Raw genomic sequence first — 10,443 nt, forward strand, 5'->3', positions numbered from 1 at the left:
AAAATTTAAAAAGTTCCCATTCTTTTATGTGCACACACATGAGAAAAGCCCTCCTGGATCAGACCAAGGGTCCATCTAGACCAGCATTTTATTCACATAGTGGCCAACCAGCTGTCGACCAGGGACCCACAAACAGGAAACGAGTGCAACAGCACCCTCCCACCCATGTTCCCCAGCAACTGGTGTACATAGGCACACTGCCTTTGATACTGGAAGTAGCACATAGCCATCAGGGCTAGTAGCCAAACCACCATGTTAACAGACTTTGCTAGAATACCCAACATTTGCTTGTTCCATGAAATACAAACCTTCTGCATTTGGCTGACAACCTTTCTCATTCTCACAAACCATTCTACAGCCCATCCTTTGACACACAAAATCTTTCCGTGTTGCTTTTGCCTTTCTCACCATGCTGCTTTCTCACCTCTCTCTCTCTCTCTCTCTCTGCCCCCTTTCCCCCCCCCCCACTTCTGTTTGCTGAACATGGACACCATTTCTGGCTCTTCTCCTCTTCCACATCAAAGCACATATAAGGTTCTTGAGACTTTGAAAATGGATGTTCTTTATCCTTATACAGACTACGAGAAGCAAGACTCCATCTTTGCATCTGTGTGGTAGTAGATGAGTCTGCCTCTGCTCCTGAGCTGGCTGTTTTCCAAATAAAGCCTGGCTAGTAAGAGTGTTTTCCATCCAAAGGTGTATATCAGGTTGTGTATGTGCATGCGTGCATGAGACAGACAGACACAGAGAGAGAGAGAGACCTTACAAATGAAGCCAACAAAACACTGCTGCTGGTAGTGGAGAGAGAAATGGAAATGCAATCATAGCGTACGTTGTATCTATACCCCACCCTCCAAGTCCAGAAACTGACTCAAGCTTCCTTCTACACAAGGAGGTTGCATCGGGATGCCAAGTCCCCAGGCGCAAACATGTCTGCAGGCCCTTGAGTGCCCCCATCTTTGCCAGGCACTTTCTGGAGGTGAAAAGCTGCAGCAGAATTCATCCACCCAGCCAGAGTTGGGTCATGGGCAGGTAATGTGTATCCAGGTAAACACAATTTAATCTCCTCCTCCTCACACACATAGAGTTAGGGGACTGGGAGTCTTAACCTCCAAATATATGTTACCATGGGTGCAGAGGAGGCCTGGCCTGACTGTCACAGATACAGCGATGACTGATGTGGGATGGGGGTTGGTGGTGAGACTCCAGAGGTAAGGCCAGGACCTCTGGTGCCTCCTCAGCCAACTGAGTTGTAACCCTGATGAGATTGGACTCCTATTCCTTGGCTACAACTTGGCCTCAATCAAGGAGCCCCTTCCCCCTGGGAGGAATCAACAGACATCTTTCCTGGCCGGGATTTGACAACCGCAAAACAACCTACAGTTGCAGGAAGCAGCAGGAAGGAGCCTGGCATCAGACAGCACCAGTAGGAGCTGGTGATTGCTACTGACAATAATGCAGTGCAAGTGTGCTCAGATGCAAATCCAGGGACATGAGCTGGAGAGGAATAAGCACATGGATTGCTGAGGTTTGCATCTTCCCTGCATCTCCCGTGTATCCATTAGGATACACCAGAGAATGTCAACAGGTCCTTTTCGCCTCAAATGCTGATTGATGAGTTGCTACGGGGAAGTTATTTTTCTTTCCTTCCACTTGCACCCCGTGTGTGTGTGTGTGTGTGTGCAGCCTAGGAAACAGCTCTGTACAAGGATTTCCCTGCATGTGTGTTCTGAGGGTGGATTAGATGATGAGGTCAGCTGTGTGTGTAGCAAGCTTCCGAACTGCACAGAACTCTTCTTCAGAGAGCAAGACTTGCTCTCCTATCCTAAAACCAAGCCTTGCAAAACTGGATACAGGCCTGAAAAGGATCTGCAGGCAGGGGGAGAGACACCTTCCCAAAATGACCCCCCCCCAAAAAAAAGTCATTTGGCCGAGTTTGGCAGCATTTGAAACAGCCTACCCTTTCCGAAAGGCCCTGCTTTCTACTCACAGGAGTCCAGTAAGGCCTGGAGGTACAAGTGCCTTCATTGCTTTTACAGGAGGGAGGTCACAAATGGGGTCTGTTTGCACAACCAACTCCACCTCATCCCCCTCTCCGTGCACATGCAGGAGCACACACATGTGGGGCCCTGGGCCTAGGCACTCATCCAATCTTCCTGCTTGGGTGGGTGGGTTGAGAGTACTTGTAGGGCTGGTGGGAGATTGTAGACGTCTGTATTTGAATCAAATGTGGAGGAGGAGGCAGGTCACTCTACCTGCCTGCCTGTCTATCGCTCTGCCCTCAGGAATTCTAGGGATTTCATCTCCCTCCCCCCCCACACACATACATGTGGCAGAGTGGGCACATGAGCAGGCAGCAAATCTCTGGATCCTGTGCAGAGAGGCCGAGGTGGGCACCGCCAGCTGCTGGGGGGCAGGGGTCTCTCCCTCCCTCGAAGCAGCTCTTGACACTGCCGTCCCCTCGAGCGCATGCCGTGGAAGGAAGGCGGGCTGGGTGGGTGGGTGCTGAGACAGAGACGCCGCTGCGCCTTCTCTTCCAGGACATGTGCGTCGGGGCGCACCAAGCAGCCTCCTCTGCTCGCCACGGCCTCTCCAAATGCCCGGGCTGCTTCTGCCAGGCCAGTGGCATGCACGGATCTGCCACCTCTGCCCCAAGTCAGCACCAGGGCCTGTACACAGGTGGCGCTTGGCTTCTGCCTTGGCATGCAATGTGGTGCTTGTGGCCAGCTGGCTGTCCGTCGCTGGGGGAGCCTGGGTCGCCTCACCCCCTCCTGTCGGTCCTGCATACCTCGCACCCCGGTCACCTCCTCCTCCCCCTCCCCCTCCTCCTCCCCCTCCTCCTCCTCCTTCTCTTACCATGGCATATCCAGCGAGTTTCAAGCCCCCCAGGTACCCGGCTTGTCTGCACTCAAAAGCAGCAGCAACAATAGTAGCCCGACAGATACCGTGAAAGCAATGCAGGACGAGGACGAGGACGAGGAGGAGGAGGAGGAGGAGGAGAAGCGAGCAGCAGCAACAGAAGCCCCTTCCTCGCCTCCGGCCGCCCCCGGGAAAGGCATCTCTCCTTACCTTTGAGCACAGCAGGCGAGACAAAGAGCTGCTATCGCAGAGACGAATCCACTCAGTCTGTCTGCCTGAAATCTCCACATTTCCACCAACACCACCATGGAGGGAAGGAAGGTCTGTTGGGGAGGGGAGGAGAGGAGAGGGGAGGGGAGGGAGGGGAGAAGGCGCTTCGATCAGTCACCCTCCCGATCGGGAGAAGCCAGGAGGAGACGCACAATTTCTTCAGGCTCGGACGGTCGGTGGCTTGTTTAAAAATAAATAATCATTTAAAAAAATAAAAATAAAAAAAAATAAAAAAAATTATAAAATAAAATAAAATCACATCAAGCGTCTAATGGGGGTGGGGGCGACAGGGGGAGAATTCCCGGGCGATTAGTGCCCGTTCAAGGTTCGGCTTCTTCTAGCATCCAGCAGCAGCAGCAGCAGCAGCAGCAGCAGCAGTAGAGGCAGCATCCTCTCAACGAGGCATCTTCTGGCAACGGGGATGGAGGGGTTGGTTGGGTGGTTGGTTGGAGAGATCCCCCGGGAGCGAAGGAAATTAACGCCCGCAAATGGACTCAGCAAAACGTAGAATCAGCTCTCGCAGGCGGCGGGAGGGGTGAGAAAAAGGAGAGGAGGAGGGGAGGGGGAGGAAAAGGAAAGAAAGAAAGAAGGAAAGAAAGAAAGAAAGAAAGAAAAAAAAGGACCCCGATTTCCCCTCTCTCCCCACTGGGCTCGCCTGCCCCCTCCTGCTATTTCGCCATCCAGCCCTGCAGAGGTTGCTTCGCTCCGACTATCCACCTTCAGAGAGGAGGAGGAGGAGGAGGAGGAGGAGGAAGGGAGGGAGGGAGGGAGGGAGGAGGAGAGTCGATGTGTGAGGAGGAGGAGGAGGAGGAGGAGGAAGGGGGGGGTGAGGCCGGCCAGCCAGAGGAAGAGTTAGCTAGCAAGGCAATTTGGGCTCTTGGCTCCCCCCCCCGCCCCTTGTCGGGTCCCCCTTCCCTATTTTTAGAAAAAGGTTGCAGTAGCCGGCACTGTTTGCTTAGAAGGGTTGCTGTGGAGCTGCATAGATGGAATAGGATCGGAAAGGGTCGGGTGGGAGACTGATTGGGGGGGGGAGAGAAAAAAGGGAAGGGAGAATCCAGAGAGCGGGGGAGGAGTCACCCCCCCCAGTGCAGATGGGAAGAAGCGCTTCTGAAATCAACCTGGTTTCTCTCTCCCCACACCACCCCAGATCTGTGTAGCAGTCACAAAAAGAGCAACAGCAGCAACAGAAGTCAAAAGAGGGAGGAAGAAGACAGAAGCGTGTCTTTTTGTGTGTGTGAGTGTGGGGGGGGAGGCGACAAGATTGGGAAATTTTTCACCCACCCACCTAAAATTGCTGGGTAGATCAACGGCATGCTGACGTCACAACGGAGGACATTAACTCTTGCTGGCTTTGCCAGGAGGCTGAGCCCCGAAATGGGAAGCAGAAGGGGGGGGGGGCAGCAGCAGCAGCAGCAGCAGTAAAGCCTGCCAGGGGAAGGCCACGCGTGACTCGGAAGCAGTGCACACCCAAGCAGCCGGCATCTTGGCCACGGTGGCGGCGTGTCTGGAGAGCCCAGTGACGGAGAGGGAGTGTTTTGCCCGCCCCAGGGACTCTCCTTCGGGCTTCAGGGTGCAGGAAGGCAGAATGCCCGAGGCTTCAGGCAAAAGCCTTCCTGGGGCTGCAGGGAAGAGGGAGAGAAAGGGAGGCGAGGCTGGCTTACAGTGTGCTGGGGCTGCCCACTGAACTGGCACTGTCCTGTCCTGTGCCAGGGATGTGTCCTCACTTGACTGTGTAGCATCAGCATCACCAAGCGAGCACAGGTGGCTCAACCGTGTCAGGTGCAAAAGAGGCTGATGGAACCCAGAGTGGTCTGCATGGATAAGGTTTTTTTTCTTTTTTGCTTAGCCCAGTGAACAAATGGCCCGTGTGTGTGTGCCGAAGCCACTCTTGGCCATCCCATCCCACGAAACAGAGCCAAATGGCTCATCAGCTGAACTAGGCAAGCAGTGGATCTTGTGTTGGGCTTAGGCTAGGGCAGAGGAGGCCACCTCGGTTCATCTTCCCCGCTCAGCCTTAGCTGAACCTCCTGAGAGGGATGAAGTTGCTTGTTTAACACAGGGCTGGTGCTGCTCTTAGGAGGCAGAGTGAGGTGGATGCCTCAGTCAGCAGATGCTGTGGGGATGGAGCAAGGGCAAGGTGTTGGAGCACGACAGAGCTCTGTGGGCTTTGGGGGCTGCCCTCCGTCCACTAAGTTCAAGAGGCAGCTGGACAGCCACCTGTCAGGGATGGTTTAAGGTGGGTTCCTGCATTGGACTCAATGGCCTTCCAAATCTACTATTCCATGACTCTATGATTCGAAGTTGTCCTGGGGGGGATCTACACTACTGTCTTTAAAGTGCTTTAAAGCACTTCGAAAACGTTTTGAAAACTATATGCAGTGTGTCCTAGGCTCCAACAGTTGTCAAAACTGTTATAAAGCGCTTTAAAGCAGTAGTGTAGATCCTGCCCTGATGAACGGTGGTGCAATGGAGGCTGCTGTCCAGTGCTGAAAGAAGAGGCAATTGCCAGTCCAGCCAGTTTCTGCCGTCGAATTTTGGGATGGTGGTGGTGGTAATGGTTTGATTCTTTGCATGAGGCAGAAAAAATGTCTTGGGCTCAGAAGACCAATCCCCCTTGCATCTAAACAAGGATGCCCCACTTCACCCTGGCCTGCCCACCAGCTCTCGAGGGACATGTTTTGAAAGTAAACCCAACCAGGTCAAACTTGTTTGTATAGACCTGGGACAGAGTAAGAACTCATGTAGACAAGTGCAGGCTTGGGAGGAACCCTCTCTGGGCCCCGTAAACTGTGCTGTGCCCTTCTTGGTACATGTCTGCTGCTCCATCTCTGCAGACAGGGGCAATCATGGTGTGTCAGCACTGGAGCAATCCTGCACAGATGTTGCTGCAATCTCTCATGGGATCAATTCTGGCTTCATCAGCAAAGGAAATGGCAGTGCAGAGGTTTTAACTTTGAAGTAGCCCAAGTTGAGCTTGGAAGAGAATTCCACCTACCCTTTTGATTGTCTCTAGTTTTGACTTCCTCTATGGCAGTCAAGACAACCTGAAACTTCTGCTTTTCTTCAGAGCTTGGCTTCGTTCCTTCCCCAGAAATTGGATATTGGATGCTTCCACCTCATTACAGGGAGTTTCAAGGAATGTTGTGGGGAAGACAAAATACATGGTAGATATTTTGTCTGCCACCTTTGTTAAATGGGTCCTGATTAGTTTCAGGATGTATATCAGTTGGATTTGAGACACCCCAGTGCGTAACCAAGGCTGGTTCAAGCAGGCAAATGTACCACAGACTCAATGCATTAAATGCTTTATTTAAGAAAACTACAAAAGAAAATTAGCTTGGTGGTTACATGGGCATAGTCCATAGCTGGGCCTACAAATGTAGCAAACAAGATAGAAAATTGAGCTCCTAGCATTGTTTATTTGGATAGCATTGTTCCTTAGCATTCTCCTGTATGCTACTTATGTTTTAAAGCTAAACTAGAATGTGCTAAAATGTCTAACTTCTTCTTGACTTCCTTGTGCACACAATTTGAACATAAAAAGCTAACCTAAAACAGTGCTAAGTTCTTTTGTCATATGAAGGATTAAACTTGGTACTTATGTGTTTAATGACACTTATAAGACTAGTTAACTTGGGAGCTAAAACTGTTAACCAAGCTTGGTTCTAAGATAAGTTTAGAAACAATTCCAAGTCCCATCCTCAGAAATGAGATTAAGAGCCATCCTTAGAATTTAGCTTAAGTCCTATCTTTGGAAATTATTCTAAGACCTAATTCTGAAAAATAAAGTTCAAATTATCTGAGAGCCTAAGTGTTGAAGAAATCCATATTTAGAGGTCTAGTGAAGATTAGAGATGAAAGAATGAAGAGGAGAAGGAGGAGGAGGAGGAGGAGGAGGAGGAGGAGGAGGAGGAGAAGCAGATCTTTACACACTTGTTCTGGTCACAGGTTGGGTCATCAGTGGGTAGTGTGTCTACCATCATCCACTCAGAAATGAGTTACATGGGTGGAGGGACTACCCATTCAGCACTCAGGTGTCTAATTATCCCCCAACTATCGCACATTTTATGTCAATGTGTTTCCAGCATACTCATTAAAGGATTAATTTTATTTTTTCTTTGGATTCTCCAAAATCCACCCCCCCCCCAAATCTGGGTGTGTAATCTTGACTGACTCATACTCACGATCATCTTTGGTCATCTCGCTTTCATCTGCCTCTTCTCAGCCACTGTTGGTGTTATTGTTATGATGTCCAAATCAATAGGCATCAAATAAGGATGTTCCCAATAGCCCTTAATTTACCAGGTGCACAATTCAAGCTTTTTTGCCCAGGCTCAGCACTTGAGTGTACACTAAAGCTAGTTGTCTTATTTCCTTATTAGGAGCTGCCAAGCCTTATATCAAAAGATAGCTCACTGTGACCTTGGAACACAGCCACACTGTACAGAACTACTTCTTTGAGTGCCAACCTTTAAATAACTGTCACAGCCTTCATTTCAAGGGTGTCACATTTCATCACATTTTATTTATTTATTACATTTCTATACCAAAGCTCCCTGGATGGTTCACTGTAATTGAAACCATAAAATACAATATGAGCCTGTTCAGACAACACACTAAGCCATGGTTAGGCTGCTAACCCTTTTTGTAGCAAATGGTTAGTGAGCATGTTTAAGCCATGGTTATGTAGCCACCATAGTTAGGAATGGGTCACATGACATGTTAAGTCATGGTTCACATGACACGTTAAGTCATGGTTCACACAACACGCTAAGCCATAATGTTTAGTTCAAAATGCTTCATCATTGAGGCTTAACATGTCATCTGAACAGGTCCATGATAAAATGAAATATAGAAGTTTAACTGTTTAAAACGACAGTATAAAATAAAATAAAAACCCAAATAAAACATAGCATCAAAGGTTTAAAATCTAGTAACAGATTTAGAACAACAGAAATTGAAATTCTAAAATGCCTGGGGAAATAAGAAGGTCTTCACCTGGTGCTGAAAACAGCTCAACGTAGGTACCAGTTGAGCCTTTCTGGGAAGCTCATTCCATAACCAGTGTGCCACAGCAGGAAAGGACCTATTTTTAGTATTACCACTTCACTTCCTTTGGTGTGTGTGTGTGGAGAAGGTCCAATGAAGATGATCTTAGTGTCCAGGCAGATATGGGATGAGACAATCCTTCAGATAACCTGGCCCTAAGCTGTTTAGGGCTTTAAATATTAAGATCAGCACTTTGAAGTGGGTTTGGGAATGGACTGACAGCCAGTGTGGATGGAAAAGTACTGCCATAATATGATCACATTGGCCAGTCCATATTAATGATCCTGCTGCCCTATTTTGGACCAGGTGAAGTTTTGGGACCATTTTCAAAGATAGCCCCACATATAGCATATTGCAGTAATCCAGATGAGAGGTTACTGGAGCATAGATGACAGTAGCTAGGCTATCTCTGTCGAGATAGGGATGTGGTTGGGTATATCAGCCTAAGCTGATAAAAGGTGTTCTGTGCCACCAAGTCTGGTGACAATGCTGGATCCAAGAGCACCCCCCAAACTGCAAACCTGATCCTTGGGAGGGGGTGCAACCCCTTCCAGAACAGGCTGAACATCACTTAGCAGGCAGACGAACCACCCACTAAGAGCACCTCTGTCAGGTCAGCTTATTGGCTCTCATCCACTCCATTACAATGGCCACACACTGATTCAGCACAGCCACTGGCTCATAGGTGGGGGTCATCTGCATATTGATGCCTTCTAGATAATGTCCCCCAGCAGTTTCATGTAGATGTTGAACAGCATAGAGGACGAAATAGAGCCATGTGGAACCCTACAGCAGAGTTGCCAAGATACAGAGCAATAATCCCTCAGCACCACCTTCTGGAATCAGCCATTCAAGTAAGAGTGGAACCACTGGAATGTAGATCTTCCACCTTGCAACCTAGACATCCTATCCAGAAGGGTACCATGATTGATAGTATTGAAAGCCTCTCAGAGTTCCAAGAGAACCAACAGGGTCACACTCCCCATGTCCCTCTCCCAGCAAAGGTCATCCCACAGGACAACCAAGGAAGTTTCCATTCCAAAACCAGGCCTGAAACCCAGTTGAAATGGAACTAGATAATCAGTTCATTCAAGAGTGCCTAGAGGTCCAGATTAGGCTTTTTCAGGAGTGGTCTAATTATCACTTCTTTTAAAGAGGCTGGAACCACTCCCTCTCTCAAGGAAGGTTTTGCAACTTCCTGCCCCAGCCAGATATCCCCACCCTATTAGATGTAATAAGTCATGAAGGGCAAGGGTCAAGCACACAGGTGGTCAACCAGATTTGGTCAGGCACATTGTCTACATCCTCCAACCTCAACAACAGAAATTCATCCAATAAACTGAACCAGACAGACAGTGCTCTGGGCACCTCTACCATTAGAATGACATTGAAATATTTGTGTAAGCTGCCTTGTGAGCCTTTTTGGCTAAAGGGCACCATAAAAGTGTAATAATAAAATAATAAATAAATAAATAAAAATACATTAACTGTGGTGTCCAATGCATGACAGATTCGAGTGACTTTATTGTCAAAATGCCGGACAAACTTGTCACAGTGTGCTACTGAGGGTTCCACCATCTCTATTCCTGGCCCAGATTTGTAACTGGCCATGAACCACTTGGATGACACTGCACAAATGCAATGGTGGTAGAAAAGAACTCCCCTTTTTTTTTGCCACCGCCACAGAATAGGCTTGATAATGAGCTGTAGCTTGTATTCGGCCAGACTTTGCACAGGTTTTCCTCCACCTACATTCTAATAATCTTCTCCTTTGCTTCATTGTCCTCAGCTCAGTTGCATACCAAGAAACTGCCTCCTTTAAGAGAAAAGACCTCAGTCACAATGGAAGTGGGGCTAACCAACCTAAAGGAAATCAACACCCTACTTAAGACTCAGTCACCAGCTGCTGTATGTTGGAGCAATATACAGATAAGCTTGTCTGGCTTCCAGCCCCAGCCTCAGCACCACTCGGGGGCTCTCCATGGTGCTGTCCTGTTCCTGTATCCGTGGGAAACCCAACTTGCCCAAAACACTGGTAAAGACCTAATCCATAGGGAAACCCTCTAACTCACACCTCACCAGGGTCCAACGTTGCTAAGCCCTGGCAGAGGCAGAACACTATCCAAAACCCACCTATTACAGTGATCAACTGAATGCATTTTCTCTAAACCAGAAATTATTTCTCTCTACAACCCCCTCCATACCCTAATCTCATCAAAAACACAGCCTGAAACAGGCTCTCAGCAAGTCTGTGATAAGGTGTGC

The 10,443-nt window shown here is 48.8% G+C and overlaps 1 protein-coding gene across 2 annotated transcripts in view; it reads right to left on the reverse strand.

Moving 5' to 3' along the window:
- Window positions 1-3,179, reverse strand: part of LOC134409403 (gamma-aminobutyric acid receptor subunit beta-4) — a 58,619-nt gene extending 55,440 nt beyond the window's left edge. For both annotated transcript variants that reach the window (XM_063142121.1, XM_063142120.1), the window contains exon 1: window positions 3,070-3,179. In XM_063142121.1, coding sequence (XP_062998191.1) covers window positions 3,070-3,167 — 98 coding nt within the window. In that variant the 5' untranslated portion in view covers window positions 3,168-3,179. The remainder of the gene's footprint in view (window positions 1-3,069) is intronic.
- Between the last annotated feature and the right edge of the window lie 7,264 nt (window positions 3,180-10,443).

This window comes from Elgaria multicarinata, chromosome 15, assembly GCF_023053635.1.
Source record: "Elgaria multicarinata webbii isolate HBS135686 ecotype San Diego chromosome 15, rElgMul1.1.pri, whole genome shotgun sequence".
NCBI lineage: Eukaryota > Metazoa > Chordata > Lepidosauria > Squamata > Anguidae > Elgaria > Elgaria multicarinata.